At 51.8% G+C, this 13,118-nt stretch overlaps 1 protein-coding gene across 1 annotated transcript in view; it reads right to left on the bottom strand.

Moving 5' to 3' along the window:
- Positions 1-12,859, bottom strand: part of USH1C (USH1 protein network component harmonin) — a 47,024-nt gene extending 34,165 nt beyond the window's left edge. The window contains 4 exon segments of the mRNA XM_053899923.1: positions 3,089-3,227; positions 3,344-3,487; positions 5,140-5,207; positions 12,718-12,859. Of these exon segments, the coding sequence (XP_053755898.1) occupies positions 3,089-3,227; positions 3,344-3,487; positions 5,140-5,207; positions 12,718-12,753 (387 nt within the window). The 5' untranslated portion in view covers positions 12,754-12,859.
- Positions 12,860-13,118: the final 259 nt, after the last annotated feature.

The raw sequence follows: 13,118 nt of genomic DNA, 5'->3' as shown, positions 1-13,118 counted from the left end.
CGCAGGACTTTGGGCCTCATTTGATTGGGAGAGACAGGGCTCACAGGCCTGCAGGGACAGCCTTTGGATACAGATCTGTGGTGAGCTCATCCCCTGCTAGACACTGCTCTGGGCCCCTCCAAGCACTTTGGCTCTAGGGGTCATTCTTGAAGCTCCTCACTTAACAACTGTGGGGCTGGAGGCACCTCGGTGGCTTAGTCGGTTAAACGCCCAACTTTGGCTCATGGTTCGTGGGTTCAAGCCCTGCTGTCAGGCTCTGTGCTGACAGCTCAGAGCCTGGAGCCTGCTTCAGATTCTATATCTCCCTCTCTCTGCTCTTCCCCTGTCTCTCCCTCTCAAAAATGAATAAACGTTTAAAAAAAAAAATAACTATGGGCTGGAAGGACCCTTAGACATCACATGAAATCAAGGCCCAGGGAGGTGATGTTTTGTCTAAGGTCACACAGCCATTAGCTTCAAAACACGGACTGGATCCTGGATGCCCCTTTCTAGCCTGAGGCCAGCACAAGTCAGCTGACAACTTAACTCACACCACATGTGCTGTCCCTTTGGGGACTTGTTGGTACATGTGGGAGACACAGTTGACTCTGTGGGGTCTGGGAGCTGGGCGGGCCCACAGCCTGTGAGGGGTTCGCTAGGCCAACTTCCACCGTCTACAACATCATTACAGAGTCGCTTCTCAATATTGCCACCTGAATGCTTCCCTTCCACATCTCAACACAGACCCCAATGTTCACAGGGGCCTGACAAGAGTGTCAAGGGGCTTGAAAAGGTGTCACAGGATGAGGCTCGCTAAAGAACTCTCTAGATTTCTGGGGACATCTCATGTGAGGAGAGCAGCTGGTCTAGTTCTTTGCACCCACTTTTTATAATGACTCTGTGTGTCCGTTAATCAAATGAGGAAACTGAGGCTCAGAGAAATAAAGGGATTTGCTCAAGGTCAGCTGGTGGGTAAAAAGTGTTCCTGGGATTTGAAGTCAGGTTTCCCACACAGACAACAAGCATTGTCTCTTGGGCATTTGGAAGCAGGGAGGAAGGGCACCTGGCCAAGCCTGACTGCAGTTCCCTGCATCCTGTCCTCTCTGGATTCTTGCCACCTGTCACAGATGATCTCAAGTCCCATAGGAAAGGCAGAGATTGCTCTGTCCATTTTATAGCTGGGACAACTAAGGCACACAGAATCATGCTCTAGCCCTGGATTATACAGCATGTTGTGCAGCAGAGGCTGCCCTGTGCAGGGCAGAGGACATAGGTTCAGACAGGATACATTTGAAGAAAGATCTAAAATATGGGGCGCCTGGGAGGCTCAACTGGTTAAGCGTTGACTCTCGGTTTCAGCTCAGGTCATGATCTCACAGTTTGTGAGTTCAAGGCCTGCATCAGGCTCTGTGCTGACAGCACGGAGCCTGCTTGGGATTCTCTCTCTCCCTCTCTCTCTCTCTGCCCCTCCCCTGCTTGCTGTCTCTCTGTCTCAAAATAAATAAGTAAACAAATTAAAATATGTCCAATAGGTGGACAAGAATGGAGAGATGGGAGTCCCAGGGCTGAGTCCCATTAATGGGTCCAAGTTCCCCACCTGGGGACCAGCCTCACAGGTCAAATCAGCAGGGCCTTCAGTCCAGCCAGTCTGGACATGCCCCTCCCCTGCCTTCCAGAATCTTCTCCTGTCCTCAGATCTCAGGCATGAGATCTTCCCAGAAACATGAACCCCAGACAGGTGAATGGATATGGACGTTTTCCCCAAGCTCCTCTGAGTAAGGCTCCCTCTCTTGTTCCAAAAGGGAGCCTGCTTAGGACCCCAGTCAGAATGATTCCCACACAGGCTGCGATATCAGCTTTCCTCTCTCTCCCGCTCCAGCATGGAGCCCTGCAAAAGGCCCTTTGTGCAAGGCCCACAATGAAATGACGATCTGAGGGACAGCAGCACAAAGGACAGATGAGCCCATCAGCCCAAGAAAGAGAAGATAATTCATAAGCCTGAGAAACAGGTGGGAAGGTAAAACTCTAAGTTTCATTAAAATGCCCTGATGTCCCCAGTCACGGAAGCATCGTTGAGAAATGCTTGTCCTAAGAGGAAAGCTCACCCTGGAAAAAAAGAGGGCCTCAGTCGATGCCAAGAGAGGAGCTCATTATGTTTTTTCTCTGGCTGTGTTTCTGGGCTGGAAAATGTGCCCCACAGGAGCGGAGTAATGAAGTGGCTGAAATTTCAGCCGCCACTGGCGAGCCGTGAGACAGGGATTTAGAACAAAGCAATGTCTGTCAGCTCCCACTTTCCACCTCCCTCTCCATGGGGCCTTGTACCATAAGTCTTGGAGACCCCTGAAGCCCCTGTCTTGGCAGCCTGATAACAAACATGCTGGCAGCTTTGGGAGGCAGTGGGAGGGCCTCTTCGATGCGGACACACGAAACACAGCTCTGTGCTCCAGCAGGAGTGAGACCTGGAGGTCGGCCCATCTCTGCTCGGACACTGAGATCACTGAGGTGTGGGACCCCAAGGGAGAGGCACCTGGGGTGCCGAAGAGAGATCCCTGGGCTTGGCAGACACAAGACCTGGTTTCAAATCCTGACTCTGACACTTACTGGCTGTGACTGTTTGTATCATGACAATGATACATGAAAATGATGAGGTAGGGAGTATTATTATTATCCCCATTTTACAGATAACAAAACTGAGACATGGGGTTAAGTAATTTCATCATATTTCCATTGCCAATGAATAGCAAAGCCAGGACAATCTGGCTTTCTAGGGTCTATGCTCTTAAGCACCATACTACACTGGGATTTCCTTTACCCTTCCAGTAAAAGGCTACACATCTGAAGCTTCAGGTGTTAGGACACAACTATGCTCTTCCTTTGGGAAGTGGGGTGGGTGGTGAAGGGCAGTATCCAGGTTCCCAGCTTGACCGAAGAAAACCGGCAATTGCCTGCAGCCTGATGTCTATGGGCCGAGGAAAATCTGTCAGGATGTGACAGTCCAAAGGAGACTTTCCTCCCCTAAACTCTCAGAAAGGTGAGGCGACCATGTTCAGAGGAGAGACAGGAAGCCTGAGGCCCTGACCCTCCATTCCCCTGGACTCTGCTCACTCACCTGGAGGCCGACACTGTCAGCCTGACCCCCTTTGATGAGGTGGGAGATGAAGAGCCCACAGCCGAACTCGAGGCCCCCACGAACACTGAGGCCGAGGCCTTCAGGGTGCAGACGGTCCAGACGCACCTCCTTCAGCTTCCTGCCATAGGAGAGGTCAGTGATGGCTTGGCACTGCCCCATCCACTAGCGAGTGACCCTGTCCATCCCACGTGACCCTTCCCACCCCTGCCTCTGTCCTGGCAGCTCCCTCCATACCTGGAACGCCGGGGGGTCAGCTGGTCGTATTCCACCTGGTGCTTCAGTGGGATCAGGGGCCTGATGGCATCAAACAGCGGCAGGCGGCTAGGCTCATTGATGACCAGCTTCAGGTCTCCCACAAGCACGACCACATCCATGGTTCTGCGGAGACACGGGGGATGCCTGGAGCCTCACCCATGGCCTGGGTGACATCCAAGGATTCCCAGAGAGTCCCCACCCACTGGGTCCAAGCCTTGGAAATGGGGAGAATACTCCTGAAAATCCCAGAGTCCCTAACTCTGGGCCAGCTGCCTCAGAAGAGCTTTGTTCTTTCACGTTAAATGTCACAAAGACAGGGGTGAGGTAGGGATCGTTAACCCATCCTCACAGATGAACTCTAAGCCAGGATTCAGACTCAGCTCTGCCTAAGTCTGAAGCCCAGGATCTTCCCAGCCAGGAAGCTTCTTGCGAGATGCTGGTGACCCTTCTCACACCCCACTTCTGATCTGCAGCTAAGCTCTGTAAAGTCTGCCCTCACGGTATCTCTCACATGACTCCTCTTCACACCGTTCAGATCCTCAGCATCTCTGGCCTGCTCCTCTCTAGCTGTCAGCCGACCTGCTCACTCTGACCTAATGTTTTCTTTTTTTTTTTTTTAATTTTTTTTAATGTTTATTTATTTTTGAGACAGAGAGAGACAGAGCATGAACGGGAGAGGGGCAGAGAGAGAGGGAGACACAGAATCGGAAGCAGGCTCCAGGCTCTGAGCCATCAGCCCAGAGCCTGATGTGGGGCTCGAACTCACAAACTGCGAGATCGTGACCTGAGCTGAAGTCGGACGCTCAACCGACTGAGCCACCCAGGCGCCCCTCAGCTAATGTTTTCTAAATATAAGTCACTCCCCTTCTCAAAACCCTTCAATGGCTCCCCACTGCCCAGAGGACATCATCCATTCTCCTTGAAGGACTCAGGGCCTCCACGGCCTGTCTCCGTGGAGCTACTCCAGGCTTGTGGCTGTTCATGGCCTCTGTGTGCCCTGGGTTCTACTCCCCCAGATTACCTGTCACTTCCCTGTGCTTTCATGTCTCTGCACCTGTGCTCATATTGATCCCTTGTCCTGGAATGTCCTTCTCTGATATTTCCACCTATCAAAATCCTTCTTACCCTTCAAAACCTAGCTCAAGCCATCCCGGTCCTCCCTGCCATGATGAGAAGCAAAAGCTCCTTTCTTCACCCTGCTTTTACTTCACCTTAGCAGTTATTCTGCTGTGACTTATATTGGAGTTCTTTGTGGTTGTAGTGTCTGTATACTCCCCGCACTGAGTCACGAGTTACTTAAAGAAAGAAACTAGATCTTTTTCATTTCCAGATTCTGCCTGGTACCCAGCAAGTGGTAGGAGCTTACAAATGTATGCTGGATGAATAAACAAGTGACATCTGACGTGTAGCTGGGGGCAGCTGGCATTTCTTGTTCTATCTCAGCACTTACATTCTGTTGAACCTTTCTGGCTACTTGATAGCCTCATCCATTGGATTGTGAGCAAACTGAGGGCAGCGACCGGTCTGTCTTGTTCACTCACGTGCCCTCAGCTCCTAGCACAGAGCCATGCACAGAGTATTTGTGTAAACATTTGCTAAGGCAAGTGAATGGTGTGTCCATTTGATTCCCAGGAGCACTGAGCATCTGTCCCCTTCCCAGAGCTCCCAAGGATGGGAGGGGGAGGTCCTCCTTTCTCAGAACAAGCCATCCCAGGGCTCTCTAGAGACAGAGGTACCCCAGGGTGGTCCATGGGAGCTGGACCCAGCACACTTACTGGTGATACATCCGCAGCACATCATACAGATAGTCCTTCTCCGCATCATTTTCAATCAGAAAATCCACCTAGAAAACCCAAGGGCAGAATTATAGCCCCAGGCCCAGCACTCCCATAGCAGACCCCGGGGAGGGGGAGGCCACTGCCAAGGGCCTCCTCAGCACCTCCACAGGGCTGGGGCTGTGAGAGGAGGGCAGCCAGGGGCCAGGCTGGCCCTCTGACCATAACACATCAGGCACATGCAGATCACCCCAAAGTGGCCACAGGAGTACCTCTGCACATCCAGATGTGGCCAGGCTGAACCTCATCCCCAGGCAGGTACACACATTCATATGCACACACATGAACCTCCGCGTGACCTTGATGCACTCCCATGACAGCAGTGTTACCGCTCACCCCATGGCTATGTCACCAGAGTCCAGAGTGGCAATGCCAGTGTCAGATCCCTGGTCTGGAAGAAGCCCAGTGTCTTACCTGATGGTGACTGTAGTGCCGGATAACTGCTTTCAGAAAGGATTTGGGCCACTCGCTCAGATAGCACATCCTACCCGCTGGAAGGACCCTACCGTTCTTCTCTGTCACCAATGCCAGGGGCAACTTTGCCTTGTCCTGTCCTGGCCTAGGCTGGGCTAGCCCTGCCGTCTGTCCACTAGTCAGCCTCCTGGCTACTCCTTCACCTCTCCACATCCCTTCAGTCCCTCACCTCCCCTCCCCCTCCAGGGGGAGAGTCAAGTTACATCATTTCAACTTTGCTGACGTCAATGGCTGGGACTCCAAGGTCAGGGTCAGGAGCTGTTTCATTAGCACCTCAATCCCAGGGGAACTGGTGGGTAGAAGCCCCAGATTCCACTCCCAGTTCAGTGTGAATCTCTACACGCTGTATCCTTGACTCTCTCTTTAGCCCAAGACTGAATAAGAGGGCAAGAACAGCTTCCAGCTGGGAGGCGGGTCAGGAGGCTCTGAACAGTGCATGGTCAGGAAAGACTCTACAAAAGGAGGCTTGGATTCCCCTTAAATGAAGGCAGGGTTCAGGTGGGAGGAGGCAGGACAGTCCATCTTGCACCAGTTTGTGACCTACTCTTTTGTGATGAGCTGGAACTGAGCTAAGAGGGATAGAACCAGGAGGCTGTGGCAGATGTGTGCTGAGGAGTGATGGGAAGGCGGTGGCCCAGGGCTGACCAAGAGGATAGAAGGAAGGCGCTAGACCAGAGCAACTGGAGTGCATTCATCATTCAGTAGACACCTCTGGGCACTGCACACCTCTGCATGGCACAGTGCTGTCGAGGATCTACTGCATGCCAGGTGCTTTCCACTGAGCGCAGGGTATTAGGACATTGGCACAAAGTGCCCTGGAGCAGGGGCTCCTTGAATTCGGCCCTTGGACTGCTCCTTGTTCTCTCATTCAGGCCATACTCTGCTTACTGACTGCCAACCATGTCTAGGAACTTTACGTAAATTCTCTTAACCTCCCAACAAACCTCTGACATGCATGGATACTATCATCCCCCTTTGAGAGAAGAGAAAATATAGGCTCCAAGAAGGAGCAGAGCTGAGACTCCAACGTATGCCGGCTGGCTCTAAAACCTTTGCTTTGTTTCTGACCACCACATAGTATCCACTTACCGGATACAACTTTTTGTATGCATTCGTCTAACAGACATTTACTGAGCACCTACTGTGTGCAAGACACTGCGTCTTTTTCTAATTAGATTTAAAAATCTTTTCCTTTTCTTGGATCTCTCTTGACATGGGCACAGAAACCCCAAAGGAGCCCAGCATCTACAAATACTTTATCACATCAATCCCTCCTTCCCGGCCCACCTATCTCTGGTCTCCTCCATCCTGCATCAGCATTCTCTGGCTGATCCTCAACTAACTCTTTGCTATCTGTCTGTATGGTAGGGGGAAGGGGGGCTCAGGCCCCCTGTCTAGGGCCCTTGAGGCAAATTCTGCGTTTAGCCTTGGGCCCTTTCCAGCCTCATCTCCCAGCATTCCTCCATATGGACTGGCCCTTCAGGAGAGCTGCACAGGGAAAGCAAACAACATTCAGCTCATGCAAATACACCTCCACGTGTGCACCCTGCCAAAGACCGAGAAAGAGAGCAAGAGCAAATTAAATAATGCATGTTGTTCCACTCAACGAACATCTGCCCTTCTCAGGCTGTTGTGGGGACTAAATAAGCAAATATACACAAAGTATTTAGAACAGTGCCCAGGGCTCCCAAATCTTGAGGACTCTGAAACATGTGCTGAGTCTCTTCCTTTCTGTCTCCAGACCCACTCTGCAGCCTTCTCCACACTGCCCTGTGTCCCAGGATGCTTTGCCTGGGCTCCCTGCCCTCTGACACCCAGCTGGTGTGAGAGCCCAAGGAGAGAGAAAATGGGGTTCTGACTCCCCCGCTCACACTCTCTGCTACATCACCTTACAAGCAGCTCTGAGCTTCTGCCTGTAGCCATGGCTCTCCCCTTCCTTTGCCCCTTCAGGAGCACCTGGGTTCCTGCTGCTGCTCCCAGGTCCTGTCACCACACTTTGTGGGTTCATGCGTCCTTGCCCATCCTTCGTAAAGCTCTCTTTAGTTTCCCATTTGGGAAACCTTTGGGATAAGCCTCACGCTTCTTGCCTCAACTGTGGCCGGTGTGAAACATTGGCTCTTAGCAGTGGTAGTACCAGCAGCATTTTCTCCCTGTGAGCTCTTCCTCCACCTTTAAGATGCCTCAAACATCAGCTCTCCTTGGTCAAACCTCTCCTCATGCTCCCCCACAAGTCCTGTCATTCTGCGCACGTGACACCACTTAGTTCCCATCCCTGCCACAGCACTCACCAAGCTGTGTTGTACATTCTCTCTTTACTCTCCTGTCTCCCCACTAATCTGTGTGTGGCCCAGACACGGGCCTGGGAGGAGTGTGGCAGGGTGAGGCCAACAAGCCCTTTCCCCAGCTGACTCTGCACTTCTCTGGGCTTCAGTTTCCTCATAAAATGGGGATGAAAGTACCTATTTCATAGGATTTCATCCTTCTTTGAGACCCTAATCATTTTTTTTATTATTATTCATTGAGTTAATGCCTGGCACGGTACCTGGCAAATAGTAAGTGCTAAGTGTTTGTTGACCAGAACTAAGTAAATGAACACAGATTCTATATTCTCAGCAGCTAGCAGGCCGTGGGCACTCCATAAATGTTGCTGGAATGAATGGATCCAGTCACACTTCTCCTCAGGCCTTCAGAGCACTACCCCTGGGTAGTACTGGGTATATTTGGTTCTTGTTTTATTATTCTTCATCCTTTCAAGACACCTGTGTCTTGCTGGCTAGTTGGTGGCATTTGTTTCCATTTTTAAATTTTTTAGAGTTTATTTACTTCTTTTGAGAGAAACAGAGAGAGAGAGAGAGAACAAGCAGGGGAGGGGCAGAGAGAAGAAGAGACAGAATCCCAAGCAGGCTCCCCCACCACCAGTGCAGAGTCCAGTGCGAGGCTCAAACTCATGAACCATGAGATCACAGCCTGAGCCGAGATCAAGAGTTGAATGCTTAACTCACTGCACCACCCAGGCACCCCTAGTTGGTGGCATTTGACCCAGTGCTTGGCACACCTGATCATGCCCTCTTCCCCTGCTTCTCCTACCTCCCTTGCTGTTCCTTCCTCTCTTCCTCTCCTCTAAAGGTTGGGGTGCCCTGGTGCAGTCCTGGGTCTTCTTTTCCTCTTCACTGTGTCCCTACGTCACCTCATCAGTTTCAGAGGTTGAGCTACCATTTATTCCTCAAGGACTCACTGCAGCTTATCTCCAGCACAGATCTCTCCCCCCATCTTCAGACTCCCACAGCTCCTGGCCTTCTTTGTCACCTCTCTACTTAATGCTTGAACAGGCATCTCAAACTTACAACATTCAAAATGGAACTCTTGGTTTCCACCACCTCCCATCTTGTCCCCACCAACCTGCTCCTCCCAAAATGTAGACTCCCCTTTGATGCCTCCCTCTCCACACCCACAGCCACCCATCACCAGAACCCACTGGGTCTACCTTTTCTCATGTCCGGGGTCTGACTGCTCCTCATGTTAGTCCAAGCCCCCACCTCTGGCCTGGGCTGCTGTAGGAGCCTCCTGCCTGGGGTCCCCCTTCCACGCCTGGCCCCTTCAGTCTGCTCTCTACCAGCACTCAGAACAATCCCTCGTGTAAGGTGCAAGGCAGTCGTGTCACTCCCCTGCTGGCTTCTCATCACTCTGAGAACAAAACCCCAAGTCCTGACCCTGGTCTACAGGCCCCCACCCCACTCTAATTCATCACCCATTACTCTTCAATCTGTAATTCCTCTCAGAAACACCACCCTCCCTGCTGTTCCTAAAGGCTTCAGGGCCTTTGTATTTTACTGTTCCCTCCTCCTGGAATATTCTTCCAAGTTCTTCCACTCCTTGGAATGGCTCCTTCCCTCCCTTCTTTCTAGATGTCTGTTCAAATATCACCTTTTCAGAGAGGCCTTCCTGACAACCAACTGGTTGCTCTCTGTCCTCTCATCCTAGTTTATTTTTTCCATGACATGTATCACTACTTTGTATGATACTTGTATTGGTTTACTTGTTAACTGTCTGTCTTCCCCACTAGAGTGTACTAAGGAGCCAGGGACTTTGTTTTATTATTCAACGGTTAGAGTAATGTTGGGCATATATTAGGAGCTCAGTCAATGTTTACTGCATGAATGATTAGTAAAACTTTGGAAGGCAGGGGGCCTTTCTGACCTTCTTATTGATCCCCTTCCTCCTGCCCCCAGGGGCCTGGCCTCGGCAGGGTACACTACAGATATCCATAAATGAATGATTACTGAACAGGCAATAAAAACTTTTTGAGCAAATGAGTAACCAAGTTCCTCCAACATGCAGGCACAGTGAGCAGAAGGACAGCCTTCTTTTGAAAATCTGATTCTCTGGGGACGAGGCTTACTTGGTCTCTGATGCTCCCCTTCCCTCTCTTTGGTATCCTGGCCCAAGGTGGTGACTGGGAAGGGCATGTAAGTACTGCTGATGTCCTTGGGAAACTGCACAAGCCCAGAGAAAGGGACTCTACTCAATAGCCTGGAGCCTGCTGGCTCATCCAACAGGATGCTCTGCAGGTATCTGCGGGTGGCCATGGACCAAATGGTTACCACAGGTCCAGAGTAGCCAGTACTTGAATTCCTAGTTAATCCTAACTGTCCAGTGTGGTAAGCACTGTAAACCTCATCTCATAGCCGAGGAAACTAGAACTCAGTGAGATTAAATGGCTTGCCCAAGGTCTCACTGGCGGTGAGTGGCAGGGTTGAGATTTGACCCCAGTTCTGCCCAACTTCATATAACAGACAACAACAATGGACATTTGTTGAGGACTCACTAAATATCACAGTCTATTTAAACTCCCTACACCCGTGTAGATCTCACCCAACACTCACAAGAACCTTAGTAGGCAAATATTATTGTTATCTTCATTTAACAAATCAAAGAGCGGAAGCACAGAGAGGTTAATAACTTGCTCAAGGCCACACAGCACTTTCCATGACAATATACCACTTTTAGTGCTACTCCCAACAGATAAAGATTTCCATTACAAACCATTCCCAAGGGGTAAATTTGCACTACAGCACTAAGGAAGGGACACCTAGAAAACAATCAACAGAAGCTGTAAATTTCACCCAGTATGGCTGTGCGCCCCCATCTGTATCCTCTGCTGCTTTGTCCTCTCTCCCTAGTTCCTAGATGATCTCAACCTGGGAGGCGAAGGCTCCTGCCGTCTTGGAGGCTGCAGGGCACAAAGTCCAGCCTAGGCCTTGCCCACATGGCGCCGGCCCCGCCTGCACACACAGGGGCATAAATAGGTAATGACTCCTGTGATGAGGAAGAGCAGGGCAATGGAAACACGAAGACCCGAAGTCCTTTGGAACCTGCAGGCCCTGGTGAAGAGAAACAGGGGCTAACTCCAGGGCAAGTCAGACACCAGGGACTCCATAGGTAATTCTTGAAAGAGAGGCAAAGATAGTACCCACAGGGAAGAGGCAAAAGAGGACCTGACATTACTTTCTGCTCAGGGGCAGGAAACTGAAATTCAAGCCTGAGCCTTGCGGTGGGGATGAGAGGCTGTGCTCCTTTGAAGTGGGTTGCCTGAAATCTACACTCACCAAATGTCCCCTGCGGCTGAAATTTCTCCCCTCACGTCTCTGCACAACAGGATGCACTGGTGAACAGTTTCATGCTCCCCTTGCTAGTTGCCAGCCCCAAACTCCTGCTGAATTTCCAGCTATCTCTCATCCTTAGAATACCCAAGCCCTCTTTTTTAGGAGACTTCTGCCAGTGTGAGCTTCCTCCTTTGTACTCCCACCAAACCTTGATCCCAACACTCAGCACCCAGTCGTGGGTAATTATTAATGTAGGGTCTGCCTCCCGCTTGTGCAGCCAGCAATGTGAGGGCACAGATGAGGTCTGGCACTGAGTGGGTACTCCAAATACATTTATTAACTGAATGATTCCCCCTGGCCCTTAGCTCCTGTGGCCTCTACATTGACTGGCTCCTCTGGCTCCCTGGGCCTCTCTGTGAGGAGAGAGGGGTTAAGCACCCTGACTTTGCCTACCTGAGCTCTCCTCCCTCAGGCCTGGGAAGAGGTTTGGCCTGGTCTAAAGACACTGCCCCATCAGGCTCTGTGATGGCCTCAGGGCACAGAGTCACCTGTCCCTCAGGCAAAGCCTGTGGGTGGCTCCAGATACCCCTGGCTTCACCCTTGGGCTCTGAAGCATCCTAAGTCTTAGTGGGGAGGTCTGCTGGGTTACCTCCAATGGTCCTCTCTGGTCTCAGGACCTCAGCAACTCCCACACAGCTCTGGAAACAGTTCTGGAAACACCCTGGGCGAAATCCAGCCCCTTTCTGTGAGGGCCTGAGAATCCTGAACCATCCTTGATGTCCCTTAGTGGGACACACCAGGGGAGATATAGCTCCGTCTGAAGAGTCTGGGTGACTCTCCGTACCTCCTCCCTTCCTCCCACTGCCCCCTTGTCAGTGCCAGGGGCTTGCTTCTCAGGCCCTAAGATATGCCCTGAAGTGGGGAAAGGCGCCCTGAAGTGGGGAAAGGCTCCCTAAAGTGCTTCTAACTCATGTTTTGAGGTCAAAGGACAGAGAGAGATGACCAGTTTTCCTTCCCACCAATTCTCACCTCTCAGACACTGTCCCATACCCTCTCCATATGCTCCAACAGCCCTGAGCTTGGGGCACTAGGAGCTGGGGGACTGACTATGGGGCATGTCAGAGAAGCATCCTGTCCTCAGGCCAAGGCTGGAAGGAATTCTAACCCCAGAGAAGTTCCCACCCTTGGAGAGCAGAAGGAGAAAGGGCATTTTCTGGAGATCGGTTTATGGCTTCCCACACCTGGAGTCCTAGTGTCCCCTCCCTTATTTCACTGGGGATCCCAGCTGGAAATCAAACGACTCTCAGGGGTCCCAGTGCATCCACAGCTCTAAGTCCGGGCTGGAAAAGGGAGGGGTGGCACTCGGTCTGACAATCCCCCACTCACCCTGTCCAGGACTCCGGAGTCCTGGACGCTTTAGGGGCCCCTAAAAAGCTCTGACCTTGTGCCGGAACTCTCGAGCCACCTTCCGGTCCATGGCTGGGCCAGATCGCAGCGTCGCCACACAACTCGCTACTTCGGATGCCTGGCGGCCCCAAGCCGGCAGGAGCCGCAACGAGATCCGGCAGCCCTGGGAGCGGTGGGGGCGTGGCCTGGGCGCGGGGGGGCGGGGCCTGGGCGGGGCCGCTGGGCCGTCCAGAACACCTGTCTGGAAGCTCGTCGCCTCCCAACGACGCCCTCCGGAGCAAATGTCCCCGACTGTGTGTATGTTGTGGTGGCGGCGGTGATTGAACTCGATGCTGGCCCTCCCCTTGGAGGGTTCGATGAAATCTACACGGGTGTAGGGAGTTTAAATAGACCGTGATAGTTAGTGAGTCTTCAACGAATGTGCGTTGTTTTGTT

The sequence above is a fragment of the Panthera pardus genome, unplaced genomic scaffold (genome assembly GCF_024362965.1).
Source record: "Panthera pardus isolate Hobbes unplaced genomic scaffold, ASM2436296v1 HiC_scaffold_12, whole genome shotgun sequence".
NCBI classification, from domain to species: Eukaryota; Metazoa; Chordata; class Mammalia; order Carnivora; family Felidae; genus Panthera; species Panthera pardus.
Note: the sequence above shows the minus strand (reverse complement) of the source record. Positions and strands in the feature narration are given on the sequence as shown.